Consider the following 26,029-nt stretch of genomic DNA (forward strand, 5'->3'; position numbering starts at 1 on the left):
TAGTGAAGTGAGAGGACAAATCTTTATTCAATAAAGTACAAAAGGAGAGAACTACCAGCGCTCAAACCAATTACCAAAAGTTCCTTTATCTTATTGTCGCTTCCACAGCGTGGAAGATGAAAATGTCATTTTGGTTATACTTCAAGAAAATTTCGACTATATCAATTTCAATCAATGGGTTGTTTGGTAGTCACAGGTAGAATGAGTATTAATAGGTGGTTTACTTGTTTAAAAGGGTTCATATTGAGCATAGAAGGTATGGTTAGCCGTTTTCATTCACAATAACATGTAAAATATCACCACTTTAACACTAAGTCTAGATCTCATGTTTTGTTTTTGTAGTTAAGCTTGGCTATACCTTTTAACTCCACATACTTAACTGGTTTATGTAATACAACCAATAGAATAAGGCCGGATTGTCATTTTCAAACAAGAATAAAAGAGGGTCAGTGCAAAAACTTAGAAAAACTGGTATACAGAAATGGCCAAATCAAATTATTATTTATTTTAACATATTTTAAAATTATTTTCGAAGCCTGAATAAAGAGTATATTGTAAATCAAGTTTTGGTGTAAAATTGATAAAATCCACCTTTTTGATAAAAAAATCGAAGATCACAAGCCTTTGGTTGATACTTATTTTTTAGCCTTATCCATAAATCTATCAAAGAATATCAGGCCAAATCCATAGGTAAAAATAATATTCTTGATTAGATTATAACCGCGATAAAACTCTATATCATGGATGCATTCAGGTCCTCTATCCACTTGGGCATTTCAGACCAATCCAAAACCATCTTTTTAAACATATATCTGTAAAATTTCAACATATAACACTATCTTTTGACTATGAAAATAACTATATGTACTGATACAAATAATGATAAAGATTTAGAATGTAATAGCACAATAACATGATACCACGTTCCAATAAAAATGGTGCAAAATAAAGGATAAAGAATAAGACAAGTATACTTTAACAATGTCAGGACTAGAGTATTTTTATAGACATAGTGGGATATTTTATAATTTGGATTTTGCAAAACTTGAAATCCTGGGACTGGGAGTGCAATAATAATATTGATGGGGAACCAAAATTTCACCGTGTCAATTAGGATAATTCGACAATAATGCTTTGCTCAATCAATTATTTAAGGCCTAATTTTAATTTAACTATATTCCTTAATACCACTTTTTACTATGTCTATGCCATAGGTTCAGGGGCCCAAGGCTCTGTAAGAGAAACCGGTTAAATGTGGGAAATGATCTGATATTTCAGGTGACTTAAATTGAACCGCAATTTGAATATTTTTCAAATACAAAGCTTCGAATATGCTCGAGTCAATAAATAAAGTAATTTTAATTCACTCAGGTAGTAACGAATAACAATGTTTTTTTTGTTTTCATGTTTAAAATTTATAATGGGGCTTCGTAAATACCGGTAATAGTCAACCTTTTCGCAGGCTCCATAACACTAAGTGTTTGAAAAACCCTTAGATGCTAATTCAAGCTAAATTAGATACATAAATTAAAATTCTGAACCCCAAATTCTAGACCCAAGGTCACGTCACCGTCCTGTAACTTGAAAATGCAATACAAACACAATCATATATACTTGAAAGTTAATTTCAAACGAGATGCGAAATTCTGAAACAAAGACAGCTTTAGAATTTATTGATTGGTGTGATCACAACAAAATTTTTAACCTCGATTGCAATGACGATAAATTCTATAACATCAAATATGGATAATGTCTTACGCTTTATCGGTAAATAAAATACTGAGTAATAAATAAAAATAAAACAAAGTAGTACAATATATAGATGTTTCACCGTTTAAAATACTGGGATGAAAGAGTGAATAATTAAAATATTAAATGAAAACATGCTCTTGATAAGAATCAAAAATGAATTTAAAACAACACTGTAGTAGTTCTTTTTTTAAACATTTTGAGTAAGCGATGAGAAGATTGTTTACAGCTCTTAAAGGTATTCAGATGGTAAAAGCAATAATGCAAACTTGTATCAATTTTTTTATGAATTTGCAGCAATTCAAATTCAATTTTCAGTAGTTCACAAATTTTTGTGAAGAATCAATTTATATTTTACCACCAGCGAAAGAAACTGTTTCTGAATTTACAATCAAATTTATGTAATTTGTTCTTTTTTCTTACATAACAAAGAAGTTGAACAAATTGCCAATTCGAAATTTTCAAATGTAACTATTTTCGAATTTGAATAGAGAACAATATGCATAAAAGTAGTCTGCTGAATCTTGTAGTCTCGTATATCCTCAATTTTATCATTACTCTCTAAATAGGATGATTAATTTTATTATTATTGTGATGCATCGTTTTTGAATTCCTGTAGAAGGACATTAGAAGAGGTTTCCAGATTCCAGTTCATTATTTGTAGCATTTGCTGGCAACGATTACGAGGAGCAATTCCCATGCTAAACAATTGCTCAATCTAAAATTGATAAAATAGTAGAATTAGGAAATTGGGCATACGGATTATTATTATTTGAGTCAAATCAGAAAATTGGTTTCAGCAGTCAGTGACCTATATTAGATTTATTATATTGCAGTCACAGCCTACATGTAAACCTCAGTATTCTGGCTCTGATTCTTGGACTAGAGTCCGGTTTCGATTTGTGATAGCACGAAAAATCGCCGGAAGAGCATTTGCTGTAAAACAAGTATTTGTGATAAAAACAGTTAGGTGTATAGGGTTTGGGTATGCTCTTAAATAATGAATCTTTTTTAAATAAAAAAGTACTCAAAAAACCTAACTGTTTTTATCACAAATACTTGTTTTACAGCAAAATGCTCTTTGGGCAATTTTTCCTATGCGACGAAACTTCCTGCGGTGAGATTTCCTATGACGAAATTTTGTAGGCCAAAAATTGTAGTTAATTTTTGTGTGTGAATTTATTATTGATCAGTCGCGATCGCATTGTATTGCAAAAATTTACTCGATCTCTGTCGGAAATAGGTTGGCCACCCCTGGTGTATATTACTACAATAACAAAAAAAATCACAAAAAAGTACTAAAAACTTTTTACTAATAATTGGTTAGCCACATCCAATATCAAATCACCAAATATAACATTACATATGAATCAACTTATTAAATAAAACATAAACAGAAATACAGTGAAATAGCATCTTGAATGTCATTACACAAAGTTTGTTTTTTTCTTACAGAAATTCCAAGGTCAGATGACATTATTCAACCGTTACTTAATATTTCGTGATCAGACAAAAAGGAAGTCATTAGTCGATGGGAAATGAGAATTTTTTTGACACTGCCTATGACCTGACATGTGATAATAATAGAAAATAAAGAAGAAAATATCGAAATGTCAAAGAAAACTTCCAGAATTAGATTTCTAATGAAATATGAGCGATTCGTATACAGATCAATTAAAATTTGAATATATAGTCAGAAATGATGGATTGATATATGAAATTGTATATAGTTTCATTTATGGATTTGACAGTTTAAATGTCTTATAAATACAAATTTAGAAACGTCAGATAAAAACTTTTTGATTGCGCATTTCGCAGATATCTAACACTATATAAGGATGTTCAAAAAAGAACTTTTGGATTTTTGTTAAAAAATAACAGTCATGCTAATTTCCAATAAAACTGACATTTATTTAAAGAGAATAAATGCCTCAGAATAAATTTTTCATACATGACATGACGCACATATATGCTTTTGCTCTGAACAAGGACATACAGCCACTGCTTGGTAGGAAGCTACTATATCTTAAAAGAACTGAAATCTCCCCCGTTCAGCATTTTCTACTCAATTTATTACACCCTGGGTGAGGGGGTGGGCATGGGTTTTGTAACCGAAATTTTAACATGCAATGCTATCATAGTTTAGTCTAGCGCTGACATGGGCAAACTGTGGCGCCCAGGCCAAATCCGACCCGTTAGGTAATGTAATCGGGCCCGCCGGATGTGGCCACAATCAAACAAAACCAAATTTTGATGTTTCAGCTAAAAATAGCCCAAGGAATGTGTTAAGATTGCGATTAAATTTAGTTTTGGCACAAAGCTTATTGTTTTCGACTTTTGCTTTTGTAACACTGTAAATATTGTAAATAAAATGTAACTTTTACGTCACACTTACATTGCCTGCCAGTCTATGTGGGCAACATTTTTGGCCCCTGGTCCAAAAACCTTGCCCACCCCTGGTATAACGCTTTAACCACTATGAGCCATCGGGTGATTTCTCACAGCAATGCTAGGACCACAGTTACAGCAGAAAGTGTTTCTAAGCATCATTTTACCTTCAAATACTTGATGGCTTTCGAAACATCCCATACATTGAGTTTGAGAGCATGTTCACACTGTTCATCAGTGACTCCAAAAACTTCTTTCTGTAATTCTTTCATTTTATCTTCCGGTCTCATTTGTGAATAATTTAATCGGGCAGCAGCAGAGGCAGCATATTGTTCTCTACTATGTGCTGTCTGAATAGCAGGTGAGGTTGTGGCTAAAATGAAAAATTCTTATTCAAGTTTTAAAAAAAAATACTTTAGTGGCACACATGGATATCTAAATGTAGTCTAAAACGATGATCTAATCAGTAGTTTACTTTTTCACCTTCCTTAAAACCACTCACGACATACAATTTACATAAGAACCATTACTGGTTATCAAGCAGCAGCACCCATCATGTTAACAACAAACTCGGCAAACAGCTTGGAATTCCAGAATTTTGTTTTGTAATCAATTACAATTATAATTGTTCAATAAATAGTTTAAATACAAAACCACAGATAACTAAATTTGAAAAGGTGTTTCCAAGAACTAAGATGATTAAATTGAATGTTTCTTTTTTATGACACTTATTTACAATGTTTGCTCCAAACAAGACCTTATACAAGCATCAACTAACATGAAACAATATGTAAGGAAATACTACTGGACGGACTGGAATAATTCCAGTTAGGTTTACGCTATCACATTGCCATATTTGAATTATAATAGCAAAATCGTGATTTGTGTCAAATCTGGTATATATATTGGAGTGAAATTAACTTATCAAAAATAAAAATATGAAAATTAATGTAAGAATTCTATAATACCGAACTATTCTAAAATTGACACTCCATAAACAACAATAGGAAAACTGGATAGTTCGTTGATTGGCAAATGTTCATTTAACATTTCACATCAATATTGAAAGGTTATTTCCATTGGATTAATACAAAATCAACAACATAGGTGAATGGTTGACTCGATTTGAATGAAAAAAAATTTCGCCAAAAAAAGACTGAAATTGAGTCAAAATATCAAAATTAAGAATAAGGGTAAATTACAAAAATAGCGCAAAACTTTGATTCAAGTCCATTCTTAATTACAAAAAATATCAAAAAAGTATTTTAATAAATGATATTTGCCATAAATTTCATAATGATAGTACAGGAAAATAATATACATAAGTTGTGTGTAAAATGCAACATACCAGGATTATAAGCTGGCAAGCTGTAGGCAGTGGTTGTTTGAGAAAAAGGCATTACATGAGCACGAGGTACATTTCTCCCAGAAGCCTGAAATGTAAATTCAAATTGATTTTTGTGTTTAATATCAATAAATGGGAATCGGAAAACTTAAAAATCTAGGATCAAAAAAGCTCTAGGTTGGCAAATATTTCGTCCCTGACAATGGATTCAAGAACATTTAACGGCACTCCAGAAGTGTGTATATCAATATGGAGGTAACTAATTTTGTTCGCCTACTTTAGGCAGGCAGTCCCACAGGCAGTCCCAGAACCCGTAGGCCGTAATGTAACTAAAATAAGGAAATAAAAATATGGCCTAACCCTAACCTGGTACACACACTACGAGAGTACCCATTTAACATAGACTTCAGCTTTAATTTACGTGAAATTTCAGATCTGACATAAGATTTTCAGAATTTTGGAAAACAAATATAGTTCCTCCAACAGCATCGCAAATTAACTCTTTATCTATTCAATACCAATAAATTATAGCAAGTCAGTATGCTCTGGCTCAAGAGTTAACTGTGATAAAAATTCAAAATAGTGAAAATATAGTTTCTGGAACAAATAGAATTTATCTAATAATTAAACCCATACTTTAAGCTTAAAAACAATATACAGTAGATAAATAAAGAAAAATAATACGCCACCTTTTCTTCAGGCAGAAGATAGTAATGCGTTGAACTGAGTTTTTTTCCATCTCTAATGATTGGCAAAATAACAGGATGTGCTTGACCTATTGAAGGTGTTGCAGAGAATATAGAACGAGTTGTGCATTGTTGTTTCTGTCCATTATCAGTACTATATACTTGCTGATTGTTGGAAACAGAAGAAAAACCAGGCCCAGCATTAATTCGCGTTGGTTCTCGTGGCGGGATCTGTGGTGGGGCTTCAGACCAGCTTTTCACCCTCGTTGTGTGAACGTTAGCGGAATGGCTTCGTTTTACAACATTATGATCATCAGTTCTGCCACTAGGTGGAACATAATTATATTTAGATGCAATAGCAGCGACTGACGCAGATAATGTACTGGGCTGGGATACAGGAAAAGGTGCGATTTCTGGTATCACAACAGGACTAGCACCTCTACTTGATGACAAATTTACCGGTGAGGGAGTTAAAGGTTCCGTCATACATAAAGGTTTTATAGCAGTGGTAGGAGAGTTAGATTTCAAGCTTGTCCGTTCGGGAAATAAATCAGGAGTTACTATTGCACTGGTCTTATCCAAGTGATATTTCTTCAAAAATTCACATTTAAGATCTTCGAAAGCATCTGGTTTTAATTCAATCTTGGGTTTTTGTGGGGGCTGCGGAGGAGTCGATGGTGCCGGCACCCCGACTGAATAAGAACGAAATCTCAAATTGGGAGATGGATTATTGCTGTTGTTTGCTGTCTCGTAAAATGGATTGTGAGAAAAGTTTGCGGAATTTCCAAGTGATTGTGACACGACGCTTGGTGGTGTTCCGCTACTATCACTCAAGAAAGCAGACGAAATGTCTTGTTCTGTTCTTTTTATAGCAGATTCTTGCATTGACGACAGTTGTAAGGCTTGTCGTACACCTTCCATTGTTTCATTCTCCATATCATCATGAAAGTGAACGTCCCATGAATATTCTAAAGGAAGAAAGAAAATTTAGATAAAATAGTATGTAGAAGGCATCAATACATGCATAAAAACTTAACTTGCAATCAACAAATTTATGTTACATTAGCAAGCATGCGAATGCTTTAAATTCCATGAATCAATAATTTCAATCAGATAATCAAATAATTTTAATTATAAATTCACTTTTATTGATTTCATTAATTGCCAGTTATATTCAAGAAATAATTTTGAAATTTAACATCGCTCCAATAACCTAACAATTAAACTAAAAAAAATGCCATCTTGATGTTACCTGAAAACACTTGGGAATTTTATGCAAGGTTAATTTACAAAAATCGAAATGTTAATTCTTGTAGAACATTCAGTTCGTTTGATCTAAAATATACTTATCTATACAAAACTTAATTCAAGAATTTCTCTATATAATAATTTTAAGACCTGTTGTAGCAAATTTTATATTGTAATGCATGCATAACTATACAGTAGTGACACCTAGAAATATAATTACTTACGACCTACAGAATCTTCTCGATCAGGTTCGACTTCATCATAAACGGGGGTCGATTGCGTCTGTAAATGAACATAATGTTATATACATATTTTGGTACTCCCGTAGTATGTGTACCAGGTTAGGGTCAGGCCATAATTTAATTCCGATTTTCTTCAATTTAGTTCTATTACGAGTTCGGGGATTGTCTGTGTTAGCAAAGTGAATATATTTCCCTGCCCATAAGTTTCAGTCCCTTTACACAACTTGGTGTAAAGTAGGTGAACAAAATTAGTTACCTCCATATTGGTATACACACAACCGGAGCACCCATATTTTATATTATGTCATCTCTTAGGTTAAAATTAAAATCAGTATTACGTCAGAAAATTCAAAGTTCTTTTGCATTGCTCACTTCGAATACATTTATAGATTCACATCCTTCCAGAGTAGAGAAAGTGCATAGTTTAATAGGGCAAATCTCTCTTATTAGTCAAGCTATTATATATATAATATATTACTGTACTTCTACATCCTACATAATTGAGGCTATGATCGCATATGTTCAATTAGCCAGAGATGACTAGAAACGATGTGTATTGAAAAAAATTATTCATCAGCCCCACCGAAAAGCACAAATACCAACTCAAAAGTGAAGAAACCACTTAAATACATATGAACATGCAAAAGCAAAAATTGCAATATCTGGTCCAGGTGGAAAAAGAAAATTTTACCTCGGCAAGGTTAGCAGCTTTATTATCATACCCTGTCTTCCACTGATTTTTCGAATCATTATTTTCAGGAAAGAAATTTTCAGATGCGTAGAAAGGTTTAATTGGCGAAGGTAGTGATCCTAAAAACATGAAATATTTGAATAAGCGTTTTTTGCAAAAAAAATTCTTATTGAGAGTAAGATATTATTACAGATAACTACTACAAATCACAAATGATATAGTGTAAATCAGGGGTGTGCAAACTGCGGCCCGCGGGCCAAATGCGGCCCGCAAGAAGAAGTTGTGCGGCCCGCGGAGGCATAACAATTTCGAATGGTGTACCCGCAAAACGAGTATTTATTCTTTTTCGTCGCAAAGCCCATACCAGTCATATTAGCAAAACAAGCTAGCAAAATTCTGTTGCAAAATACACGATTTATATTACAAAAACGTGTTTCTCACTGCATTCGTCTGAAGTCGGTGTGACAAAAAATTTAAATAGCGGTTTCTTCAGAAGTTTATGCGTTTTAAATCTACTATTTCTGCAAGAACCCCTAATAATGCCGTAAGGTCAATAGCAAATATAGGCAATTTTTGTGCTTGCAACTACCAGAAAGCCTAAATTAAATAAAGGTGCGGCCCGCAGCTTCACCCAGTTACTTGTATTCGGCCCGCCAATAAAAAAGGTTGCACACCCCTGGCGTAAATCATTCATTTGCTTGACTTGGTACAAAAAACAACTGCAACGAATCACTGACACATAAAATCCTTGCACTGAAAACGTAAAAAGTCAAACGTAAAATTATATATAAACTAACATCTTGTCTTCTTACCTCCTTTTGTTGGAGACTGCGATAAACTTTCATCCAGTACTGAATGTACCCTCGGATTTTCTTGAGAGTTTGATCGAGCAAGTGAAACAGGAGGATGAGAATATTCATGATTTACGGGAGGTGACCCTGGATAATCTGAGGAATTTCTTCGTCTCTGTCTTGTAGAAGTTTTAGTTTTCTTTTGGTTTTCCATTGATGTTGGTTGTTTACATTTATTTGGTTCTCTCCAAACAATTCTGAAATAAATAAAAAAAAGTTATTTTGGATTTCCTTTTATCCACTACATCAGGGGTGTACAACCTTTAATACAGTAGGGCCAAATACAAATAACTGGGTGAAGCCGCGGGCCGTACCTTTATTTAACATGGGCTCTGAAGTAGTTGCGGGCACAAAATTATGGTATCTATCTTATGACATGAGTTTTGGCTTCGCTCAAGCTAGCTGTTAGGGCATGAGGGCATTGTAACACCATAAGTGTAGATTGAACAACTTGGACTCGAGTACAGGCTTGGAATTACTTGCACGTACCAGATTAAACTGAATTAAAACTCGTTGCACAGGCCGCACAATTTTTCCTTGTGGGCCGCATTTGGCCCGAAAGTCGCATGTTGCACACCTCTGTACTACATACCGGTAAGCAAAAAATAAGTTTTGGTAGTGAAAATAATAACTTGTATGAAGTGTTTTGCACCTTCATTTTAATAAGGAGCCACTTATATTAAAGAGGCTATACTGTTCCTACAAAAAACAGAATGTTACAGGATGACATAACTGAAAAACTTAAGATGGCTAAACAAAATTCAAAGTTGGTGTTATTTGAGAAAACTATCATTGGTTTCTTTGTAAATATCGTATTAAAAGCATAATTTGTGGCATGATTTAATTGATATTGTTTCATGATTTTATAATTTTTTGAAATATTTAAAAATTCTGAAAATTTTTAGCAAGACAGATTTCTAGAATGCTAAAACTGCTTAGTTATTGACATCTCAAACTTGTAAGCATTCATAGTAACATTCATTGCCAAAAATTTTCTATGGGCTCGAAATATTTTTATGGTTAATTTATGCAAACCAAAAGAATCTAGCTTAAATCACCTATTTGCATTTGACTATAATTATACAAGGAAATATCAAATTCATTCAATAGCTCAGAACTGCATGTTAGGTATGTTGAATTAATTAATCAGAACTATTGGGTAAATGTACTGATCATACGACTATCGTGTTAGATCCAATAATATCCGTTTACAATGAATTTTGGCAATATAGATAATATCAACAAAATATATTGATAAAATATGTGAAACTCACTTCGATTTTACAGTGTTTTCAAGTTTTTTGTATTTGTCTTTAGCTGATTTAGAGAATATTCTTTTGCTTGTTCCTGGTGGAGATCCTGAAATTAAGTTGTGAAAAATGTAACAGGACTTTGTGAACATCCTGTATTTTATTCTTTTTTTAAATCATGGTATGCGAAATAATATGTTAAATAACCAAAAGTGTTTGTCGAATGATGAAAACAGGAAAAAAAACATGTTTATTCTGTTCTACCTCGAAATAGCAAATTAGTATCATTGAGAGAGGAAAAATGCACTTTTCTCCTACAACCTGTCATCAAGTGTATTGAGTTGCTTTTATGATCAATTTGAAAAAAATCGAAAACAAGAAAATGATTACAGGAAATGATGAAACATGACAAAAATATGAATTATTCACATTTTTTAATATGATAAACAAGATCATTTTATTTTTTTTAAGAAGTAGATATTTTCAAGTTTATAATGTTATTATATATGAAGTAAATTTGAGCAGAATAATATGAACTAATCCATATAGAACATCCATGTAAATCACCAAGCAAATGCCATATTTAAAACGACCCAAACTAAATAATTCATCTATGGGAATACATTCAAATATGGAATTATGAGTATATTCCAAATATGACCATGTTCAATAGAGAAATATGCAGCAATCATTGTAAATATATAAGAAATAAACTTAGTAAAAAAAAAATTTCCCATTTTTTTACGCTGTTAGAAGTTGAATGAAATCTGTTTATGCCTTGATTATTTATCAGATATCAAATAAATGCCCAGATTGACAAATTTCAAGTTAAACCATTTCAAATTATTCATAAAATCAAGAATTTACTATAGCAAATACAAGCAAATTCAATATATTCGAATCATTTGGACATCCAGATTCCACAATCATAAATATTACAATTACAAAACCAAGTTTGTTATTGAAGAAATAAATGAATTTTATTCTGCTCATGGATGGAATAAATGTACAAGGACTGAAGACCCAGAGCTGAGAACCAAACTGAAATTAAAAATGCCAATTGTAGACAAAAAAAAATTCCACTTAGACCTACACTTAAAGTCAGATTGTAAGGCTGGTAACAGAAATTTGGATAAATATTCATAGAAGTATTCAAATTTCAACCTTGAGAAAAATTCACAGCAAATCAATCAATAAATTATCGCATTTTGCAGAAAGTGGAGATGAAAGCCATTTTCAATTCCCAGACCACTGATCTCCTATCAGATGTGTTATATAATGTCTGGGAGAAATATTCATAAATTTAAATTTTATTCAAGCAATTACCTCCTTCTGTGTCGTTGGTTTTCTCTATACTATCTATTGCAACCAGATCGGGTGGTTCCATAGGATTTCCAAGGTAGAGACTAAAATGAAGAACATTTTGATGATAACAACTATTTAACTGTAATATAGAGAGAAAATGAATAGGAGTTCTGAAGTTTGTACAAAAGTGGCAAGAAGAATCCATTACCAATTACAAAAAGAGAACACAGATCAGTGGAACATGTTCTTGAGCAGTGGTTTTCAAATTTTCAAGTCTTGCCTCCTTTTTAGAATTTGTCAAGTCTCGCGCCCCTAACTAGCTAACAATAAGCTACAACTAACTAAGGTGAAAGTATGTTTTATTCAAAAAACATGTCAAAAATATGTGGAAGGAATGTGAATATTCAAAATAAAGAAATGTAGATATCTATAATAAGACTGACAAAATCAAATCTAACAAATATTTTTATTTTTAATTAGCATCACCCACCCTCAAAGAGAACTACTGTTCTAGAGAGAATATAACTTTTATGCAAAGCTTCCAAGATTACTGAAACACTTTGGGTAGAATCATACACAAACAGAAGTGCAACTGTTAAATAATTTTTTTGATTTCATAGAAGTAAAAAAATTTATGTGTCTGTTTTTTTGGTTCACCCTGCATGCTTAAATACACACATCATACAGGGCTAAGGATAAATAATTTAGCTATAGATGAAATTTGATGCGAAGGACATTTAAATATGTTTTTTACAAATTTTTAGATAGCAGAAATTACTAATGTTTCTGATAAGTACGCTAAATGACTGATGGTCATACTTCACATCACATAATTTATTAACATATTATCCAGGGATGGCCAAAATCGAATAATTTACTGTTAGGAATACATCCTGAAATAACGTTTTCGATACAATTTAAATTGGGTAATTTTCAAAAAAAAAAGAATTCACAAAATTATCTAAAATGTATAGGAATTGAATTTGCTAATGTCAAATATTCCCAATTTCAAATTATTTAAATATTTGATTCTTTTTAGACATCTTTGATACTATTATAATGTCAAAAAATTATCATATTTCTAAAAAAAAAGATATGATTTCAAATCTGAATGAATTGCAAGATAGCATTCTAAAATGCCCAAATATTCGAATAAAAACATCTTCATATAATACCATAAAATATAATGTCCCAAAAAGCACAATGCAACTACATAAAAAGTTTGAATACATTAGCATAGGTTTATTCATTATTTATTAACTGCATTCTGCATTGGTTGCCAAACTCAAGAATGATAAATTATCTCAATCAATGATTTTCAATCTCTCACTAAAGAGCATTCCACTCTGTTTTTACAGTAAATATAATTTAATTTCTCATTGTTAGACTAAATATTACAAAATTGCAAACGACACTGATTCCGAAACCAACACTAAATATAAACAAAACAGACATCCTAACAATACCTTCAAAATTTTAAGAATACTGAATAACACAAACAAACTATAATAAACTACAAATACCCCTTTTCCCTATTACAAACCAATACTTATTAAAATATCTTTGAAAAGACTTACGAACATACGAGTTTTGCAATATACGAATATTTTCTACAGCCTATACTATCATTATCTTTTTTGTGTATTTGCTACAACTCACTGACAAAGCCACAAAAGCAACAATTCTAAATCCTTATATCCTTATTCTCTGTACAACCAATTCAAAAAATATCATTTCAAGACATAGGTGACAGACTGTTTAACGATCGTCTCCTGTGCACTAGTGTACTATCACCCAGCCGTGTCTCAGGCTTCTGGCATTAAATGACTAAGATACAAGTTAGGAGAAAATCCTTATTGGCAAATACAGAGTATAAACATTATGGTGACCTATGACTGGGTCAATTATGATGATGATGCATCATCAGTTCAAGCACGAACCATAGTTGAATAACATAATCATTTCAGGTATTTTTATGTTGAGTCAAATCTGGCCCGAGGCTTATTTGTACTCATCAAAATCATATTTGTGATTTTTTGATTGGCCATACATGGAATCAGCAAGTATTTTTAACAATGAAGAGTAAATATTTAAACAGGCAGGTTACATCAAGTCATTCAGGTTTGGTTTATAAGTTCCCCATGATTGGTCCAAACTAAAACACAATATAAACAAAACAAAATAAATATTACAAAGTAACCAAACCCTTACTCATCAATTCGTTCGTGAAATCCCCAACTCCGAGTCGGGTCAATATCCCCGTGTCCAGTATGAATAAACGAGTTTTTGAGTGGACGGCTGATATCATCACGACTGAATCCATCTTGCCCTTTCAATGACAAAAAATTTACATTTAATCAATCCGGCAAAATAATCTGATCAAAAGGTACAAATATCATGATTTCCTCTTAAATTTGTTTCTCATGGAAAACGCTATATTATTTACTGGTAGACGACTTCAAATTACGTATAAGGAGAATAGGCCACTGAAAAGGGAAACCGGGGCGGGCACTTAATAATAATATAAGTGTAACTGGCAGATTATCTCCTTAGTGAGATAAGGCTTGAGATAATGTTTACAGTCAATAGATAAATATGCCTGGTATTCGCCCCATTAATCAATATCAGACTGTGGTGAAAATATTTGTTCTGAAATTTGGTCAAGATGACGCTTAATAAAATCTAAACAATACTGCAAATTAAGTCAAAATAAAAATATAAAAACTGCTTCTACCGCGAGTAGTTAAAAAATTTGAAATTAGGAATCCAAACTGAAATTTTTATGTATTAGATCTTTGACATCTTTCTAGAAAGAAAAAAAACTTTGGCCAGGCATAAACGATTGATATCATTACCCAATGAAGTAGAACGTAAAAGGGATCATACTTTGACTAATTTACAAACAGACAAACAAAATAAATTAACATATTAAATTACCTGAATTTGTCACTAGTCTTGGAAAAACTCCAACTTCTAGTGTTCTTTTATTTTGGCCCCTCCACCAATGATGTTCAGCCCTGAAACGAGCAATATTGAATCAAAATGAAAATTGTGGATAATTAATAATTGATGTTTCTACTAGATATGTAGAAAGCATTTACTACTCAGCATTTATTATTAAATTTTTTATTAAATTAATTTAAATTTAATTTATTAAATTTTTTTCAGTATTTATGATACAAAAATTTTTTTCAATAATATCTTATTGCATCTGCAGTTATTATACAAATACAATACTTTCAAGAACTGTTTGATATACAGGCAGTGATTTATTGATCAAATTTTACATAAACCATGATTCTTCTGCAATTATGGATCAATTCAGGTAAAATTAAAATATTTAAAATCATTTAAAATTAAAATAAAATACAATGTAGAAATGGGAATTCCCTAGGTGTGGATCAACTCAAACAACAAAGGAACTTCATGAATAAATTTACATCAACTACAAAAACTTGAAAAAAAAGCAAAATCAGTGAGCTAAACTATTATTTGAACATAAGTTCAATTATTATTGTTTCTTAATCGAATAAAAATATATAAACAACACACTTCTATAAAATATTCTGTTTTTAGACACCCTAGATTAATATATTATGTAAGATAAGCTAGGTCAGGCTGGTTCAAGGTTGTGGGCTCCGCGGGCAACAAATTTATTTTTGCATTGTTCGCAGGCCACAATAGTGCCAAGAATAGGTAAACAGTGCAATACAAAACAAACACTTTTATTGTGCAAACACATAGTTATCAGACACAGCCATTCAAGGGTAAAAGAATCCGCATTCGATTTTTAGTTTTCTATGATGCCTGTATTGTTAGCATATATTTCCGACCCAAAAGATGAAAAGCCAGATAATAATTTAGACTGCCAAGCACATCATTCAACTTCGCTAGTTGCCTCCGTTAGCCATAACACTAGTCAATTCAGTGACATTAGAGATGTAACAATTTTCTCAAAAGATTTTTCTGCTAAATTTTATTACGAAACAACACGAAATGCGATTTTTTAATTATTCTCCGAATGTAACGCGGGCCACAGATAATGAAGTTGCCTGGGTTTGGATCCCCCTGAGCTAGGCCATTTCAACTAAGCAAAAGCATTAATAATGTAAATGATCATAAAATTCAGTTACAATCAAAATTTTGTTTTGAAGTCAGTTTTCAATGTATAGGCCTAATAAATAACCATTGTTTATTCAAGTTTTTCACTCCTTTTAATACACCTTTATATTTCCACCATTTGGTGCACGAAGCACATCAAAGTATTTTCACCTAATTTAATGCAGGTCTTTATTGCAATACTTGACAAAGTACAGACAACCATCCCAAAATCCTATACGAGAATATGATATTAAATAACGAACAGCTATTCAGAGCTCATAAAAATAAAATAAAATCTTACAGAAATTGAAAAAAACTTTATCACATACCTTCCACGTATAACAGTGATTTTGTCTCCTTTCATGATTTTCAGTCGATCTGGTTCATTAAGGTCACAGGTCGAGAGAAGTTCTTTCGGGAACATCTGAAGAAAAATGACGAGAAACAAGTAGCGACAAGCGTTTTTCATGCGATGAGACAAAGCGGATAGGAAGTCCATTTTTTTTAGATCACGTTAAAAAATCGTGCAGGCGGACGGAAGTGATTGTCTGTTAAAATTGTGCATTCGATCCATGCCAAGGAACATTAGGCAGAATGTACATGCCAGAATAGAATAATATGCAAATAGTAACGGTCCATCACTGAAAAGGATGTTTATAACCGGTATATGACCGGCAGGAAGTCACATGTCAGTGACTTCCTGCCATCAATGATTATTAAAAATGGAAATTAATAAAAGCGAACTAATGAACTATTATATAATAAATATGAAAATATTAATAACATCTCAAATTAGGAGCATCTGTTTGTTCATAATTTGGCACAAGCTGACATTTTATCTATTACAAGATGTTTTTATCGAAAGTATAATCCTCTTTAGTGGCTTTTAGCCATTAATAATATTATTTTAATATTAAACGCCAAATTAGTGATATATGCCACACACACATATGCCCTGTTATACTATAGAAATAACTTGAAAAGTAATTAATAAAAAGTTTTTGATTGTTATATTTACAATCAAGATTAAAACTATTGATCTCCAGTATTTTATTGATTGATTGGAAAACTAGGAAGAAACTTTCAAAATACATTTGGACCATGTATGATCATATTCTCGAACTGAACAGCAATGCTGTTGGGAAGCTTAACTTCTTAACCCTCAAGTTAAATCTCAGATATAAAATAGGATTTTATAGTTATCCTTGGATATGGAAAAGTCAATAAGAACACCTCTAGTGAACCATATTAGCAATAACCCTTCTTACACATATCTTCTCCAAACTAGGCAAAAGACAAGCAGTCAATGAAATGTGCACTACTACAAAATATACTACATAAAGGTTGGTCATGGAGTTTCAACCAGGATCGCTAGGCCTTGACACTAATATAACACACAATTTTGACACAATATAGGACTATAAGATAAATATTAGATATTTCAACCGACATAATAATTAGTGTATTGGCATTGTATGAGCAATAGATATAAGCATGGGCCCACCTAATGCAAGGCATAACAAACTGAGTGTGTCTGAATAAAAAGAGATTGGCGTTCCCAGCCAGCGGGAAGGTTACAAGGGTTGAAAAAATCGTCCAAAAACAGCCAGCTTATTAAAACATGTTTTACCTTTATGCATTTTAGTACGATTTTACAACTAACTTACAAACATTATACGCAAGGTACATACATACACATACACAACATGAAACGAATCCTTGTCAAGTTGTAAAAGGCTCATTATTCAGGAATGCAATGCATAGCTTGAGAATCATGATCAATAAGACCAATTTGAGTTAGGAGAAAAAATATAATCCAAAGCAAAGTATATGTTCTGACAAACGACCTAGCGTTTGTTGATGATAAAGATCTAGAAATTAAGAATCGTTCTGCAATACTGTATGAAATATGACACCTAAATTTCACTAGTTACCAAGATCAAGATAATAAGAGAAAGATAATTCATCATAAGAATTTAATCACAATTACCGTACATTTTATATCTTGTAAATGATCGTATATGTACAAAATTAATGCCATAGAAAATGAAAGGAGAGTAATTTGGCGCTAAAATATTTGGATGAAAATTCTTTTACTCGTCTTCAATTTAGAATTTGGTTTTATATTCTAATGTCTTGTTTGTAAAAAACTTTGATTCAGCTGGTAAAATATCAGGTCCAATATCACTCGAAAAGAAGTTTGAAAAAAAATTCAAGTATTTAGCAATATAGCGACTTCTTCCATTTTTGGGTATTGCAAATTTAAAATTGATTGGCCCAGTAGAACAGCAATCTTATTCTTAATAACAATACCCCATAAACAAAATTTCAGTGAAATAATCCATAAATCATGTTCAATAATCAAACAAGGCTATTTACAGTTTCAAATAATGATGAAAGTTTTCTTACTTGGGGAATGACTTCTTTTATTCGTTTGAATGTTGGTCTTTGATCAGGTTGAAGCCTCCAACAATTCAACATTAATCTATAAATATTATTCGGACAATTGTCTGGTTGCAATAATCGTTCATTTTCTTTGTCTACTTTGTGTAATATCTGAAAGAATTAAAGACTTTAATAAATAATAGGAAAACACCTAACAATACAAAATAGAAATTTATTTGTTACTTCAACCTTCAGTAAAGTGGAAAAGGCAAAACCTAAAATATTTCACAACAATCCAAGTTAAAAATGGATAATGGAAATTCCTCAAAAACATCTTTAAATATATCCAATAAACTAGATATAAATATGAAATTCCTCACAGTTATCATTGATATTTGCTACTAATTAAACAAAACCGTTCGTATTGAAACTGCCTACATACATTACATACGATTACACTTACTGTAAACGAATGCATTTGGATCTGGACCTACCTGAGCACCATTGTAACTTAACCATGGTTCCTGTCCATAAGTGAACATTTCCCACAATGTAACTCCAAACATCCATACATCACTTGCATGGGAAAATTGACGTCTTTTTAGAGATTCTGGAGCAGACCTAAAAAAGAAAAAGCATTGTAGTAAAACTGTAGTGAATAAATACCGATTTTAGGGTTGCATATTCTATTAAATTCACAAGCCTTTTTCAGCATAAGGTAACATACATGTATATTAATTTTTTTTTTTCTTCAAAAGGATATATTCATGAGGTCTTGAGATTTTTAAAATTGCATAGGGAATTTATTGATACCATATAAGTTTGCTGGTCCCTGAAAGGTATAATAAAAATTAAATGCAAACTGATTGAAATAATAAAAACAGGTTAATTAAGATATATTGAGAACTGATTTGATAGCAAAACTAAAATCGCAAGGGTACTTTAGAAATGCACTGTATTACACTCAGCAAGCCATTTCAGCAAAATGTAACATAAAAAGTTTGTATCATTGAATTTGCTTCTTAGGATATCATAGGATAGAATTACAATATATTGATTGAGATTAGGTCCTATAATATTTGCCACTTGGAATAGAAAAAAAAATTGTAAATTGCATTGTATTGATATTTCTGGACAATATAGGTAATATTTTTTTACAAACGCAGATTTTTCATTTCTTGTGTAATAAAAAGGGAGCTCCAGAAGTGTGTGTGTGTGTACCATTATGGAGGTAACTAATTTTGTTTGCCTACTTAACTACTTTACATGAGTTGTATGACAGGACTGAAACCTGTGGGCAAGGAAAATCATGGCCTAACCCTAACCTGGTACACACACTACGGGAATACCCTAAAAAGTTACTCAACTTACCAAGCAAAAGGTATTTTTCTTTTCTCTGCCATGACATAATGATCATCTTTAGTATCAAGAACTCTCATGAGACCAAAGTCACCAATCTTTACCTGATGGAAGCAATAGTAGTATAAGTGAAGTATGAAACTATAAATCAAAATATAGACAACATACAAAACTAAAACTGATAAGGCTACCCAGATTTAAGATATGAATAAAATTTGTATGAGACACCAGCTATGTTAAAAATATTGTAAAGTAAGCAAATCGATGCAAAAGAACTGTATAAGGACAAGAACTTCTAAGCATTGACATGAGAATAGAAAAATGGTTTGTTTAATATAATCTCCACCATTGTACAAAAAATAACAAACCTACTGGAATTTCTAAAACTTCAAATCAGGTTTCTGAATTAAAAAATGCGATATGAAAGTACTATATGGCCAATCCCACCTTGTGAGATACAAGAAGAGTAAAGAAGAAAAACTATTAAAGTTTTTTAATCAGAAGTTCAGAAACCGAACAAATAGTTTATTTCATATAAGTTGATATAACTGATTGGAAAATTTTTTAACAAAGTCTACAAACTATCAAGATTCTGCCATTAATCCGAATTCACTACAATTCTAATACCACATATTTCAACTCACTTTTTCTTTGGAAGACAGCAATATATTTCTTGCAGCAAGATCCCTATGAATGAAATGTTTATGTTCAAGATAAGCCATCCCAGTGGCGATTTGAACAGCATATTCACAGAGCGTGAAAATAACATGACGTTGAAATTTTCTTAGGTGATCAAGCAAACAACCCAAATTTGCAAGTTCAGTGACCTAAAAAAAAATATATAAGATTCAACTATATAACTATTATAAACAGACGAGTTCCATCGGTTGGGTAACATTATTTCATCCAAATTTCAAACACATATTCTGGTAGATTATATGCCACAACATTGTGAAAGCATATATAGAAATAAAACAGAAAAAATAATGGAGTGAAATGAACTAGCGGTGATGACATTGTGCTAACTAGTCAATAAAGGCATTACAGATTGAATGGATCCGTTTTCTAGGCTGATCAGCCTAGAAGTCTAGTAAGACATACTAGCTAACTAAGATTTATTAAAATTGTTACGTTATGCCAATCCACAAAAATTCTGGTCAATAAGATGCTCAGTCGCTATTAGTTTTTTAAATGGCTGTTTGCATGTTCTGAGAACAGTTTTTAAGATTTATCAAAGAGATAAGTTTATCAAGTTCTATAAATTATATTAAATATAAAAACTATAAATTTACTGTAAATGTGGAATAAATCAAGCTTGGTATAAATTGGAATAAATTTCAATGTACATGTCTAAACTTCCCTTCATTATAAAGTAGGAGAAAAACTATGCGATTAATAATACTTCAGACTGCATTACAGATAATAGAAAATAGTGACCTTGGTTGCATGAACGGCATACATAAACAAAAGAATAATAAACAACACTCCAGAAGTGTGTCTCCCAATATGAAGGTAACTAATTTTGTTCGCCTACTTTACATCAAGTTGTGTAAAGGGACTGAAATCTATGGGAGTATTAATTCACTTGGCTAACACATACAGACCCCGAACCCATAACAAAAATAAAACGAGGAAAATCGTAATAAAATTATGGCCTAACCTTAACCTTGTACACACAATATGGGAGTACCTAGAGAACACTATTGTAATAGCAAACACAGTACTGAGTTCAATTCTAAATAACATAAGCAAACAATACTTATGAATAATATTGTGATCTAAAACTTGAGCTTAATAAACAAAGAGACCTAAAACAAATTCACCTTTTGACACAGAAAAGCTTAACTTTGTTGCTAATCTTTGTTTACAACACACATCAATCAGTTAGGGAGAAAAACAATGTGAAGTTTATACATATATGACCTCTTACATACTTTTCAGCGTAACATAAGATAAAGCGTTCAGTGTTAGTTACAAAATGCAACGTAATTCATTCATATATGGCAGATAGAAACTGAATTCATAGTATTATCAATATGGCCATATTAGTAGTTTAATTAAATGTGTACATTCCAGAGATTTTAAGAATAACAAAGACAATGACGTCAAAAGAAACAACAAAAACAGTTGGATATAGCCTGTGGATATCGCTGCATACCAGAGTGTCAGTCTCAACATAGATGAGTGAAAATATATGAATATTTACAATAGTTTAGGCTCGTAACTGTTGATTATACTGACGGTCAATACAAAACAACAATATTGAATTTGCCATAAAAGGAGAAAACTTTTCATTATGCGAATATGTTTCAGTATTCAACTAAAAGCTAACTAATATCCAGAAATATGAATTCTTCCGAAACAATTTAAATCCTAATTCCAATTTTGCACCAATAGGAAGAACAGTGAAATAACTATAAATATGGATACTGCTAGGATACAAATAAATCATCATAGGTAATGGGACAAATATTCTAATCAATGATTATCTCGACAAAAAGAGGGAATAATATTAAATTTCCAGAAATTTTCTACTTTTTTTTCCAAAGTAAAAGTATATATAAGTATGAACATATCTTAGGCAATTTTCTCCTATAACTTTATGCAATAAAATCTTCATCGTTCTACATTCATGTGAATTATTATTTCCTGGGCAAAAGGCAAAACGTGGATGTTGATATGATAACCCGCTTATAGAACACTAGTGGATCAATATCCAAATTTTTAGTTCGTCCTATAGAAAATGCAGCAAAAATTCTTACCATTTTCATGGGAGATGATATAACAACTCCATATAATCGAATGAGATTTGGATGGTCGAGCATATGCATTGCATTCACTTCTTTTACAAAATCTTCAAATACTTCCGGTTCTGTCAACATGTTCAACTTTAGACTTTTCACGGCGACAGCGATCTGAAAAGGAAATGTTGAACTAAGAAATTTATGAGTAGACAAGTTGGCGGCTACCTTTGGTTGACACGAACTTGTTAACAACTTGAAAGTATGAGTCAAAAATTTTTGGCACATACTAAAAAATTTAAAACATTGATACTAATATATATGAATTGCACATTATTTTACTGGAGGTTAACCATTCCAGATGTGTCTCAATAAATGAAGACCAGAGCAAATAATGTAATATCCTAAAAACTAAATTTGGACATGTACATAATATGGAAGTCAATAAGTTTGAATTTGGAAACACAGAAAAGTTTATATAAATAAACAGTGATTTGTCAGATTATCTATTTTTATAGTTCAGTGTCATTTTTATAGTTGGTCATATTGTGAGACTTCATCACTGAAGATGATAATTTTTTTAATTGAAACTATTCTAAATAATTTCTGAAAATCAAAATTATTGAATATCAAATACAATTTATTTTGAATTGATTTGAATATGCAATTAGTTTTGGACATCTCTAGTATTAGTATTACTTTAAAAATGAATAAAAGAGTAGAATATAGTTACCATATACAGTATAGTTGAAAAAGTGGTATAACATAACTTTTATGAATTTATAAAACATAAACCCTGATTTTATTACAATTCCTTTGTATTTCTTAAATACAATTTCTTTGATAAATATTCTCAAAAATTTTCTTCCAGCCAATTTGGTTATTTATGTTACCATTGAGTCAAATTGCACATAGCATTTATTATACTGACAAAGATGTTAAAACAGTAATGGAACAACTTATAATTAAAATTAATTAACACGAAAGAAACCATGTCATCTTCTCTAAATGGATTCTGAACATAGGAAACCAAAACATGTCTGGCTTTGTCAAGTTCAAACCATTTTTCACACATACAAAAAAAATTGTTCCATCCTTGATTGAGACAAGACAAAACTACTTTAAATATAAAAAATAATTTATAATGAAAAAAATTCTTGCTGTGACCAGTTTCAGAACCATTTATGGTCAGCGGTCACGTAGATAAAATCATAGATCATATTCATAGATACTGTAATTTGCCTATTTTCATAGATTAAATCATAAGATTATATCATATCGACCTTACAGAGTAATTAGTCATCACATATTTCCAAACTTAGTGAATGACAGTACCAGTAACTGAACAACATCAAACTTGAAAAGACGGGACAACATGGATTTTACCAAAAAGAATATTTTATTGAGTCATGATTTATGAGGGAGTTTTAAATGCTAATGATCAAAACAATTGATTGCCAATAAAAACCATCTTCTGTCAAATTTAATCAATGAAAATTGATGTATAACATCAGAACGCTGAGTATCAAATTACCTTTATCAGAAAACCACTAGTTCCCAAGTTTAAAATAAATAAAAAATTGACTAACGGAAAAATTAACAAACAATGTGGCATATTATTAGCGACAATCAAACAAACTTCTCGAAAGTCATACTTGTAAAAATGAAATAATACTATTAACAAAATAATACCATTACCTAAAAAATGCAGGAGAATACATCAACCTGTGCTAGATATTTTACTAAATCCAACATAAATCTAACCGTAGTTCCACTCGGTGTGGTCCACTCTCCTTTACGTACAACACCAAATGATCCATCACCAATCTTTTCTTGTTGAGTGAGTTCTTTTTCACTAATAAAACAGGTCAAACTCGATCTTTCAAAATCTTTGGCAGCAATATTCAAATTTCCAGGTTTATTCTGAAATTTTTGAAGATTAAATAGGCGAATATAAGTGAATAAAAATACCGGTATTTACCATATAACAAACTATTCATTTTAGGAGGTTTCAAGCAATTTAAAAAAAACTTCGGCTGTGACTCCTGGTTCATAGGAATTTAGACCTCAATTCCATGTTGAAAAACAAAAATTTCCACTCTAGCAACAGGGATTTTGAAATATAAACTCTGGTTCCAACTAAAAATATTCCAAACTCCCACTACAGTATAAACAGATGACAAGACCCTCAAGCATTCAAACAATGTTATTTCAAAGATTATTATAAACCTTGTTTTTCTTCTTCTGAGCAGCTTTGGCCTTTTTCACTGCATCAAGCAATCGTCTTTGAGCTGGTTTGCCGAGCCCAATCTTGTCCAAATCTTCACTTTTAACATAGTCAAAATGAGAAAGTCTGGTGACCTGAAAAATAGCATTCATAAAATGTGGCATAGTTCGGCTCATAAGTATTTAGTTTGCCATCATTGGTCGCCCATAATTTTGCTCAGGGAACAAACTCATTTACTTCTAATCAAGTGCTCATGATCTTGCAATGAGCTTTTCTCAAAAAAATTTCTGTGACCTATAAATATATTTGTTGAACAATATACAGATATAGGGACACTGACAAAAATAAATTGGATTTTAAATGACCTTGATCACAAATAAAACATGTTCTTATCCTATTTTTATTATATTAAACTCGTTGTTTCAAAAATACGACTCAAGATTTTAGTTGAATTAAACTTGCATTTACTATGACAGTTCAAATCCGAATGTCTCAACTCTCATTGACTTACATCACTATGATGTTTGATTATTTATAGCAATAAGAATAGAACAACTTCATGCTGAATAACTAACTCTGATAGAAAGATTCGAATATTTGATTTGGGATCCAGTATTCTCACACATCTCACCTGCAATGCATCCCTTATTTCAGCATAAAATTGTTCTAACTGAACATCAGCAAGTAAAGATCTCAGCCAGAGTGAGTTCTCCGAAGTCATTTCAAAGTTGCAAAATGTCTTCAAATATAAAATTGGTACAGCTCAAGCTGTTTCATTACTGGAGATCTTATCTAAACCATAATTCTTCTGTACTACGACTGATTGACTATTGAAATTTGAAGCACGAAAGTTTCCTAACCAAATGAAAATTCTGTAAGCAAATATAAATAAATCTCAAAATATCACATATGTACTGATGTATAAGGTTATTGTTGCTAACTAGTTACATTATTTAGCACAGTACAGCAGTAAGTAAAACATTAGTTCCATCAGTGGGACACAGTTTTCTGATTCCAAGAATAGTCCAGTAGTCCTGCGATCTGAATCTGACATACAGACATATGGTAGCCTATCTGCCGTCATGCCAGATGTCCTTGTTTTAGAGACAACTAAAGGGTTTATTTTATTGAACCGTATCATATGTCGGGAGATCTTGGAATCAGAGAATTGAGTCCTACTGTATTAGCATATCAGTATAGACAGATAAAGTCAGAAAGTTGACATCCTTCGCATTCATGCACCTATATTACTGTTTATACCAAGTATATGAACAAGATCACTCAGTCAGTATATTGGGTGCTCCCGAAGTATGTGAACCAAGATGGCGGACATCGGTTAGGGTTAGGCGATAATTTTTTTCCAATTTTCCTTATTTTAATCCTAATATCAGTTCGAAGACTAGCCAAGAGCCTCCCGTCAGCCCGTAGTATTTAGGGTGGTGTAGCCAGTCTGCGGACGAT

General features: G+C 31.7%; 1 protein-coding gene across 2 annotated transcripts; it reads right to left on the bottom strand.

Annotated features, from left to right (window-relative positions):
• Positions 1-8: 8 nt before the first annotated feature.
• Positions 9-25,452, bottom strand: LOC120328951 (activated CDC42 kinase 1-like). Of its 2 annotated transcripts, none has more exons than XM_039395542.2 (20): positions 25,200-25,452; positions 24,571-24,702; positions 24,106-24,264; positions 22,363-22,515; positions 20,245-20,427; positions 19,613-19,704; positions 18,736-18,862; positions 18,266-18,412; positions 16,186-16,280; positions 14,693-14,772; positions 13,967-14,084; positions 11,777-11,856; positions 10,475-10,559; positions 9,162-9,397; positions 8,350-8,468; positions 7,644-7,698; positions 6,172-7,136; positions 5,486-5,570; positions 4,305-4,510; positions 9-2,467 (listed from the first exon to the last, which is right to left on the bottom strand). In XM_039395542.2, exons 1-20 carry the CDS (start codon positions 25,287-25,289, stop codon positions 2,336-2,338), a joined length of 3,339 nt encoding a protein of 1,112 aa, XP_039251476.2. In that variant the 5' UTR covers positions 25,290-25,452; the 3' UTR covers positions 9-2,335. The 2 variants fall into 2 exon arrangements, with proteins under 2 accessions (XP_039251476.2, XP_039251475.2); XM_039395541.2 differs by having other exon boundaries at positions 7,641-7,698; positions 25,200-25,451.
• Between the last annotated feature and the right edge of the window lie 577 nt (positions 25,453-26,029).

The sequence above is a fragment of the Styela clava genome, chromosome 7, assembly GCF_964204865.1.
Source record: "Styela clava chromosome 7, kaStyClav1.hap1.2, whole genome shotgun sequence".
NCBI lineage: Eukaryota > Metazoa > Chordata > Ascidiacea > Stolidobranchia > Styelidae > Styela > Styela clava.

Coding starts and splice junctions, on each gene's coding strand:
- LOC120328951 (XM_039395541.2), bottom strand. CDS start 25,289: ATGACTTCGGAGAACTCACTCTGGCTGAGATCTTTACTTGCTGATGTT. Junction 14,773..16,185: donor ATCACTGTTATACGTGGAAG/GTATGTGATAAA, acceptor TGCTCGTTTCAG/GGCTGAACATCATTGGTGGA. Junction 8,469..9,161: donor GCAGTCTCCAACAAAAGGAG/GTAAGAAGACAA, acceptor TCATGTTTTTAG/GATCACTACCTTCGCCAATT.